General features: G+C 49.4%; 1 protein-coding gene across 5 annotated transcripts in view; it reads right to left on the reverse strand.

The window, feature by feature from the left end:
* NRP1 (neuropilin 1) overlaps positions 1-7,382 on the reverse strand; it is a 117,813-nt gene extending 110,431 nt beyond the window's left edge. For all 5 annotated transcript variants that reach the window (XM_068404474.1, XM_068404473.1, XM_068404472.1 and 2 more), the window contains exons 1-3: positions 7,285-7,382; positions 6,600-7,071; positions 3,107-3,281 (exon numbers count right to left, since the gene is read on the reverse strand). In XM_068404474.1, coding sequence (XP_068260575.1) covers positions 3,107-3,281; positions 6,600-6,666 — 242 coding nt within the window. In that variant the 5' untranslated portion in view covers positions 6,667-7,071; positions 7,285-7,382. The remainder of the gene's footprint in view (positions 1-3,106; positions 3,282-6,599; positions 7,072-7,284) is intronic.
* Positions 7,383-10,218: the final 2,836 nt, after the last annotated feature.

The following is a 10,218-nucleotide window of genomic DNA, read 5'->3' on the forward strand; positions in this document are numbered from 1 at the left end:
TTGTGTGAACATAGCTTTAACTATTTGCGTATCTTTATTCTTCAAAACTGTGAAAGTTGAGTCCTTTGGAATGCCTCCAGAGAAACAGGAATTTTCACCATGTTTGCTTGAAATTTAAAACAACTCAAATGGTTCTGATCGTCAGAAAATCATACATATATGAATTTTATTAGGAGTCATTTGAGAAATACCTATTCATTAAAGCATAGCATAAAAGTAGGTAAATCAAGGGCATACTTTTAAAATTAATTCCAAACCCTAATTTACAAAGAGACTAACTGGGAACAGCTTCAGTACAGCTAAAGCTTAAATTTGCTGCTTTTGATTCTTCTCAGAGAATCAACCTTTCACCAGTTTTACATTTCAAGACATCTAGCCCTCTATATAGAGTAATATTTCAAAAAGTTAAATAAGGTCTCTTGATTTTCTTGTTGGCACTACAGAACAAGAAGGTAACCTTTCCAAAGTCACATTGTTTCCCTCCCTGGGCTCAGGAGGTCCTTGTTATTAAAGTTGTTTTCAATGCTAACTAAGGTCTAAGATGCAATGAACAGCATTATAAAGAGGATTTTGGGAGAGAGGCCAGCAAGCTAATCTTCTCCTCTGGCCTGCTCTAATTGTATGGGGCATTTTTTGTTCCCAGACATGAATTCCCCTATCTCTCATTTTCTATCTGCATTTCATATTTAAGTGCTTATTAATTTCCAGTGCTAAACCTTTCAATAAACTAGAGCGTAACCTAAATTGCACATTTCTAGATTGCAGACTGAGTTGCTAATAAACAAAGTATATTAGGAAATCAAAATGTACTTCATTGCAAAACCAAAAAATCTTGTGATATGTTGTATAGCATTGATCTCCTGTTGTACCCAATATTTGGTACAAGGAATGTGAATTTCGTAAGTAGACACTGAAATTTCAAACCATAGAGATTGTTGACAAATTCCTGTTGCTGAAATAATTTTCTATTATTCTGGTCCTAAGTTTTTTGGCACAAATACAATCCCCCTCAAGTTAAAAAGAGCAATTTTAAATATAAGTGAAGTAGCAGCTGAGTAATTTAGCATAGCCTAGACAATTAGCATTTCAGCATAGACCAAATAACGGTAAAGTCATCACGATCACATCCTGCAAAGACAATGCAAACAACCCTGTTCAGAGATTTCCTTCCACCCTCTACTGTCTCATTACTGTGCTGGGCCCCCTTTCAGAGGAAGAAATAATGCAGGGAGGGAGAGTGGACAAAGAATATTGAGAAGAGAGAAATGGAGGGAGGGATTCAGTCCCTTCCCTGGACCTAGTTCAGCTCAGCCTAGCTCTGTTTAGCACAACACTATGCCACAAAGATTACTTGTTCTTCAACTAATTGTATGCTGCACACCACTTTACTGCTGTCAAAGACCATGTTGGTTTTTCAGCGTTGGAAAAACACGTATTCTAGCAAGGAACAAAATGGATTTGACACTGAAATATCCTTGATTTAATTTCCTAATCTCTATCTAAGAGACAAAGAGAGAGAGAAACATTTTAAAGCACTAACATGGTCCCACAGAACAAAAGCAAAACCTGTACCAAGAAGACACAGGGAAGTGAATAATTGCCTGAGTACAACAAATTAAAAATTAAAGAATGGGAAGTCAGCATGTGAACATATGGTGTGAATACGAGCTGCAGCTCCAAAACCACAGCAAAAACTCATTGTAACAAAGAGTCAGTTTAGTTTTATGAGCATAGGGCTTTCCTGCATTATCATTCAACTGTGGTACCGAAATGCTGACATATAAGAGATTACAAAAAAAAAAAACAACAAAAAAGCAATGAAGCACCACACTGCATCATTAGAGAATTTCATTTTAAGTGAAATCAATAATTGTGATCTAAGTAATCAATTTATTAAGTAACAGGAACACAGACATGCACGGTAAAAATTAAGTGCTCAATTACAGTTGCTCCCTTTCTCTAAGTCCAGCACTCTAACCTCATGGTCTGTTACAACCACTCCTGATGATGCTGAGCATCATTTTATAGAACCAAATCCTGTAAAATCTCGAATACTCCCATGAAATGCCAGACACCAATGGCTATTGAGTTTAATCTCTTTCTGACATGCAGAGAAAACCTTGACTGGTAGCATTAATGAACAGTAACTCTCTCTTGCAGTTGTCAGCAGGGGATGAAAAAACCATGATACTCAAGAAATTTTTAAGTAATGAATCACTAAAATACTTTCTTCATGAAACAAGTAGGCTGAATTTAGAGGGCATGTTCAAGAGAGGAATGACCAGACCATGTGTTGCCTTGTGCAAGCTATGTGGTTTACAGATTTGGGGAAAAGTGGACAACAGCTTCTGGGAGGCTCTGACTCCCCTTCTCATTCTTGGAAATAGATGCTCAAAGGGAACGCCAGCACAGGGGAGCAAAGGGAGCCTCAGCTGTCCCCTTCCTCCTTTCAGGGCACTACTGTAGAACAGGAGGAGGGGAAAGAAGAGGTACTGGCTATAAATCAGCAGCAAGGGGAGAAAGGGGGAAATATGACTGTCAGTCCTGCAGTCCACTGCCCCTTAATGGATGAGAGTAAATCCCAGACTAACTCTGCGTTAAGAGGATTTGGCAGTTTATAAATTGCCTGTTTCTGCCATAGGCTGTTTGTAGCTGTGGGGATACAAAATGAAAGGGAACTGTTTTTTAAAACTCTAGAGACTTACTCAAAAAAAGCAAGCAGGCCAACAAACACGCAACGCTGCCTCACCCTATCGCACCCCCACAGCGCGCATCATCATCGCCACCACCCACTTGCCTCTCGCATCAGGCAGGCGGAACTCAAATACACTTCATAAAGCTCAAAAAGTTGCAAAGACCTTTTCAAACTCCCCCCGCTCCTCCCCTGCCCCGAAGGATGCTCCGCCGAGCGCCTCCTGTGCCTTGCCACAGCAACCACCGGCCGCAGCCTCTCGGCAGCGACGGGGAGCAGCCCCGGTGGCGGCGGGGCGGTGCGGGGCGCGGAGCCCCGCGGAGCGCAGCGCGGCGGGGGGTCCGCGTGCGCGTAGCTGCGGCGGCGGGCCGGCAGGTGGCGCCGTGGCGCTCCGCAGCGCGCGGCCGCACTTACTTGCAGTCGCGGTCCTCGAGGTCGAAGTGGGGGTTGAAGTTGATCATGATCCTCTGGTAGGGCTCGGGGGCCTGGATCAGCCACTCGCATTTCTGGCTGGGGTGGTAGGACTGCGGGTAGCCGGGAGAGGTGAGGTACCCGGGGTTTACAATCTTGATCGTGTCGCCGCACTTATCTGCAGGGGAAGCAGAGCGAGTGGCTTTTCCCAGCCCCCCCCCCCGCAAGCACCCGGTTTCAGCCCACAGCCGCGAACCGGCTGCCCGCCGTGGGAATGCCGGGTGGGGGGTGTGTGTCTGTATGTGTGTGTGCAGCCTTCTTCAAGCAAACTTTTGCTGCATCTTTATGCCTTTAACGCGAAGGCATCTCTGCTACATTTTACCCAAGGGAAGAGGCCTGCCTCTCCGTGCCCATCCTGAAGTCCAGCAGGGTGACAGGCAGCGGGTAGCAGAAGATACCCATTTCTAAACAGTAACCTTTTAAAAAAACCCCTGCCCCGAGCAAACAATGCCCCTTACAGTGTTAAAACCTTGCATCCTCACAACAGTGTTAGTGTTGGCTCAGAAGGGTGTCCAAGACACCATTGTCTCCAAAAAGTATAATCTTCTTAATTATGAAGTTTTAAGGAAAGCTGGGCGGAGAGCTAAAAGGATGCCATTTGACCCCCTGCCCAGCTATGGGATAAGCCTGGCCTGTGTCACTGACCACTGGGATTGTCTTGGTGGATCCAAGCTCATTCGCAGCAGACCCGCCCTTTGTTTTATCAGTCCATAAATCTAGGCAGGTTGAAACTATCTGTGCTCTTCAAACCCAGGCTAGCAGAGAACAAAGTGGTTTCAGTGAAGCAGAAATCATCCACTATTTATTCCTCAAGGAAGTTTGTTCATGCTTGGAGGCTGCATCAAAGTAATGGAGCAGAACAACATCCTTTCCCCTTCCCTCTGTCCCTTCCTCCCCCCAACAACAACAAGGATTTATTTCTAATAGCAAAATAGTTGCAAAAGTTTCCAGATCCACCAAGTGTGACTGTGATATGTGCTATGCTGCATCTTGCTCCTTTGGCCAGCATTGTCAGGGTTGCATTTTAAGGTTTATATGAAAATAAAAAAGGACAACAAATCCAATCTACATGGTCACTCACTTCACTGTCCAGTGCAGGTTCGTGTTATCACTTTTTTACTACTATGGATTTCTTTCTGTAGACCTTCAGGGAGGAAAAACTTTCTCCACACATTGATTGTTTAATTTAGAGCAATAAAATATGACTGTAAACTACAGACATGAAGAATGTCCACACTAAAAAGCAAGACTATCTGTCACTACATCCCAATAATGGTATATACAGGCTGCAGTGCTGCATATAACACATTGCCTGTGAAAGCAAAATGGCATTCCTTGCTCTCGACATGAATTTATAAATGTATGGGATTTTATTGTAGGAAAAACAGGTCAAGTGGAAATGAATGAGGAAGTGCATATCAAAAATGCATAAAGCTACATTCTTTATAGAAATTATTTGCCATAAATTAGGAGGAAAGAGGATGATACATACTCAGCTGTATGGTCAAAACCCACATATTGCTAAGCATGTTGCTGGGAAAGGCTATCTTATTATTTATATCCGCTTTGCCTTTGCGAAACAGGCTGTTTTCCTCCGACCAGAAAAAAAGGCGTTGCAGCTCAAAGCTCAAAAGCTGTAACTGGTGATTTTGCTAATCCACTCTCTGGGGCTCTCAGGGAATCTTGCCTTTTCCTCCCTGTGTAAGCACACTCGGAAAGTGATCCTGTCTCATTAAGCCCACTCCAGCCCTGCAAACAACATGGCAGAGTCTGGCATCTGTTAAATGCCTGAAATAAAGCAGTGCTGCTTCTAGTCACTTGACAGAGTCACTTCAGAGGACGATGAGGTGGACTCACTACCACCAGCGCTCCTTAATCTGCGACTTCTGGGAAAGTGACAGTGTAATAAGATAATGCGGTCTGCTAGACTCTCTGGCTCTGTGCAATCTCTCTCACACTTGATTAGAAGAGGAGTTTCTAATGACTTTGGACCATTAGTTCTAAACAAGGTTAATGAATTAATTTAGTGGACACTAGTAGTGCATGTAGGTGAAGGTGGCATTAGTAGGTCTGGTAGGTTACGGAGGAGGTTAATGGCCTTGGTGACTCCCTCAGGGCTACCACATTAACTGCTCATGGTGGAGGCTTCTGCCCAGCAACCTGCCCTACTCCCCTTCTTTTAATGGGGAGAAATAATCAACAAGAGCACCGGGTGCCCCCCTCCCACCCTTCAGAGGGTGCAGGACTAGGGGCAGTCCTAGTTTGTGTGGGAACCAGTGAGGCGGCTGCCTGCACCCCTCACCTGGGCTGGGGAGTGAGCAAAGTGCACCTCTCGGAGCATCCCCAAGCCGGGCTTGGCATGCGCCTCCAGTGCCTTTGCTCCTGCGCCACGGCGCTGGAGGAGGCAGCTCGTCCTGATTAAATTAAGCAGCCTCCTTAAAACCTATTGGGAAAGAGATTAACTTCCATCATAAAACACACGATTTTAATACTCCCTCTTCCATGACACTCCACTTGTGGTCCCTTATTAAACCAATATACCAGCGTAAGTGGAGGGTACTCTCTTCGTTTAATTACTTTGATTGAAAACCCAGTCAGGCAAAAGTAAATATTTGATAATTAGTTAATAATAATTGCTCAGGATTTGTCGGGAAAGGAAAACTCGCATGAGCTGTTTCATGTATGAGAGCTAAACGTCAAGCAGTCCCACAATTAGACCATCTTTAAAAATGCATCGTGCAGTGATATACTCACGGTGCCCTGGCATTGTTCGAGGAGGGAGGAGCACGCTGCTTTTAATTAGTTGTGTTTTCAAGGGCTGCCTGATAGTACACTAGCTACCTCAGTCATTTGCTACGGGATTTCTCTCTTGGAAGGGAGTCTGGAGCCTTCACAGAGCAGCTCAGCTTCTCTCTTGGCACTGTGCAAGTTGCACGTAAACTGCAGACTTGGGAAAGGGGTAGTCTAGAGAGCTCTCCGTTTGAAGACTACCAGCAGGTACACACACAGCTAGTAAAAGGCATGATAATCTGAAATCTTACGCTTTGGAAAAAGAAAGTGGGGGGGATAGAAAGCCTTTCCTCTAAAGTGTTGATTACCTTTCAGATATTGAAGGCGAGACTTATTTAATTGCCTATGGGAGGAAACACTAGTAAGATAATTGGCTGTCCTGACCTAGTGAGAACGAGCAGCCTGCTTTATACAGCAACCCACAAGAGCGGAAAATAAAGTCGGAAGGCCACGCCAGGGCGGGCGATCCTCAGGCGAGGACCGCGCCGCCTCCCTCCTCCGGCAGAAAGTTCCCCCTAGCCGGGCTGGGTCGGTGCCGGCCCCATCGCCCGCCGCGCCCCATCGCCCGCCCCCGCTCTGGCAGCCCCCAGTCCAGCCCCGCAGCTGCCCACCCAGGCTGAGCCCCGGCGCCCCCCGTGACACCTACCGCTTCGCAGAGCCCTGGCGAGGGTGAAGGTGAGGGCTGCACAGTGCAGGAGAAGTCCCCAATCCATTTTTCCTTCCGACAGCAGGGAAAGGAGGAGGAAAAAAAAAACCACAAATGCCCTCCACGCACAACTCTTGGTCTTAAATCCTCCAGCCGGAGTCAGGAGCAGAAAGCAGGGTCCGCAAGGGCAGTCCCGGGGGCAGAGGGAGGCTGGCTTCTTTCTGTGCCTCAAGTCGCCCGCATCCTGTCATTCAGCTCCGGCTCCCTCTCCCTTTCCCCACACTTGTTCCTTCTCCAGGCGCCGCTGCCCCTGCCATTCCCAGCGAGACTAGAAAGCCGAATGAAAACGAGGGGGGAAAAAAAAAGGAAAAACCAACAAACACACAAACAAGACAGACAAAAATCCTCGCGGCTGCTGGCACCTCGAGAGCGCTCTGCCGGGGCGGGCTCCGGGAGACGGGGCGGGGGTGTTCTGCGGAGAGAAGGAAGGGAAAGCGGCCGTGAGCGGGGACCAGCCGGCGCTGGAGTTTGGCAAACTGCGTCCCGCCCGCCTGCCCCGCTCTCCCGCTGCGGCGCGGCCGCGGTGCCCGACAGTGCCCGGCAATGCCCGGCCGGGGCGGCGGTGCCCGGCGGTGCCCCGGCGGTGCCCGGTGATGCCCGGCGGTGCCCGGCGCCCCGCACTCACCTGCCCCGGCGGGAGGCGAGCGGGCGCGCTGCCGCTGCAGGGACTCCCGGCCGGTCGGGGAAGAGGGAAGCGCCCGGGCGGCTCCTGCTCGCAGCCTGAGGAAGAGGAGCGCAACTCAGCGGCAATAAGAGAGGCCGAGGAGCCGCCGTCTCCCAAGCCCCAGTCCCCTCCCCCTCCCCGCCCTCCTCCTCCTCCACCTCCTCAGCCCCCCAAGACATCGGCAGCGCGGAAGAACCAACAAACAAACACGGCAAGCCCCAGCTCTGACACCCAGCCGGGGCGGGGGCTGGCTCGGGGGGCACGCGGAGGGGGAGAGAAGGGGGACGAGAGGCGGCCTCCCCCGCCACGGCAGGTAGAGCCGATCCAGGCGGAGGCACCCGCCTGCGCCCCGCCGCCCCCGCGCAGCCCTGCCATACCCTGCCCTGCCGTGCCGTGCCCTGCCCTGCCCTGCCCTGCCGTGCCCTGCTGTGCCCTGCTCGGCCCTGCCCGCCCCCGTCGCCCCGGCCCCACACGCCGCCACACACACGCACCGCTGCCCACCTCCCGACTCGCTCCCTCCGCGGTGCCCCGCGGCCACGGGCACCCTGCCCCGTCCCCTCCCCCTCTGCCACCTTTCCCCCACCCCGCGCCCCAAACCCACTCTTTTTGTTTCGTGCGAGTGCGCAGCCAAGCACCCGGCCCCATGCATGTCCCTCAGAGTCTCTGCCCTCCCCCAGTGGGACACTACCATCCCCTGTGATCCTAGAGGCTGCTGGCCATGCTGGTGTGGGCTGAGCTGTGGGGACCCCCCATGAGGGGACCCCTAGCTGGCAGGCTCACCCGGACCCACTGCCCTTGTCCCCTTTGCATTTCCGCATCTCTGAGGGGCCTTCCTGCACCCTCTCTCTCCCGACCCTCTTCCCATGCCCCTTCTTGCCCACACTGGCTGTCATTCTCGCTTCTCTCAGCTTCTCTTGCTTCTTTGCCCCCCCCCAGTCTGTTTCTCTCTCATTAAGCCTCTTGAGGAGCTTCTGGCATCCCCCGGGGCCAGCTCTGCTCCCCATGGAGGCTATGCGGCATGAAATCCCCACTGGGGACTGTGTCTCTCCTTCTGAGCAATCCTCCCCCTGCCCTGGCACCAGGGGACAGGCACAAAGCGGGGACATAGTGGGCTCTGAATCCTGCTGCTTTGGCTGCACAGTCTGGTGCTCACCAGCTATGGGGCCTGTCCCTTCCTTGCCCCATTGCCCTGCCTTACAGGCTGCCTCTGCACCAGGGGAGTGATTACGCAGCTGAACGCGACTGCTTCTTTTACGTGGAGCGCTTTGAGCTCCCCCTGTGTGGAGGCAATCCAGTCGCCGGGGTAGGGGTTAGAGGAAGAGCTCTAAAGCTGAAAGCTGAAACACAGTGTTAAATGGTCCCCAAAGATGGGTCTGCGCTAGGAAAATGATCTGAGGCAGGCGGTGGATGTCAGCCACTCTCATCTCCGAGAGCAGAGTTTGAAAACAATTTGTTACTGGTGCACAGCTGAGGCAAACTCTGTTAACGCTTCATCAGGAAAAAGGCCCGTTAGAGGATCTGCTCCACAATGAGTCTTTCTGAAGGATGCAGAGGGAAAAGAGCTGGGCTTTGCTGGGGGCAGGGTCATCCTCCAAGTGCAGCCGCAGCAGCAAATCCCTGTCCACTCTGAAGATGTAACTATGTTTGAAACAGTTTTCAAACATAGTTGTAAGTCTGCAGCCATATGGATTAACTACAAATGTGTTACATCTGTGTTCAGAAATCGTACACAGATTCAGCCTCCTCCATCCCTTTGTCTCCAGCCCTGGGTCTGAGCCTTCCACTCTCACTCTCCCTCGCTGCCCTTTTGAAGCCCTCACTTTAAGGTCAGCTGAAGTCTGGAGATTAAGTCTGTAGGAAATCTGTCTGCCGGTTTCATACTGCACCCTCTCTCATCATTACTTTCTGAGTTTTTGCCAGACGTTCCCCTTCTCTTCTGTGATTCCAGTTCTGTGATATTGTGCACTAAAGTGCAGTTTGATCCTGTTACACTCTCGGTACACTTCATTCTTTCCTTCCATAGCTTCTGTCTCTGCCCCTGCCCTTGTCCCTGCTCCTGCCCGTGCCTGTGTCTGCAGGCAGGCTGGAAACCAGGCAGGCTGGAACTAGTCAGACTGAGTTATTGGGTTCAGTCTCATTTCCCCATCTTTAGGCAGTCTCTGAATCATCATATGCAATACTTCTGCATTTCCTTGATTGATTGGGATGTATATTTTATGGGTAGAACATTAAGCCCCCTTTATTTTTTTTCTTTTAGAGAAGTTCCCAGAATAAGGGGGAAGGGGAGAGTTAACAGTGCTTTCTGATTATTAAAACTCTCATGCTGCTGGACAGTCCTTGAGATAAATTGGTTCTGTCCTGAAGCACATCATAGTCTGCGACTGACTGAGAGACAATATAGGTTTTAAGATAAAGTACATCTATTTTTGAAAACAGAAATTACCTGCTGATGGTAGTTTACTGAGGGGTTGCAGAGCTGTATACATACATGCTTGTTTTAAAAACTCAGCCTCAGAAGCCAAGATTAATTCTGTAAGTGAAAAGTAGTAAGCAGATACCCAGTGAGAGTCTATGTCAAAAATTACACTTAGTGCATGACAACAACGGTTCTCTTGCTTTGCGATTACCACTGTCTGTCAGGTAATTTCTACGGATCTGCAGAGGAGAAATGCTCATTCCCAGTTGTATGCTGTAAAGATGCTCCAAACCAACCAACCAGCCAACGAACAAACCAAACTGTAGTGTTTTTTTCCATTTCTTTTCCTATCCGATTAACAAGTCCCTTTCTGCAGTTGCAGGTGCAGTGTGTTAGTAGCTAGTGTATTTTAAAGAAATCCCATTCTGTGAAAGAAAAATTAAACACTTAAATGCAGACAGAACATGTACATTAGTGAA

This window comes from Nyctibius grandis, chromosome 7, assembly GCF_013368605.1.
Source record: "Nyctibius grandis isolate bNycGra1 chromosome 7, bNycGra1.pri, whole genome shotgun sequence".
NCBI lineage: Eukaryota > Metazoa > Chordata > Aves > Nyctibiiformes > Nyctibiidae > Nyctibius > Nyctibius grandis.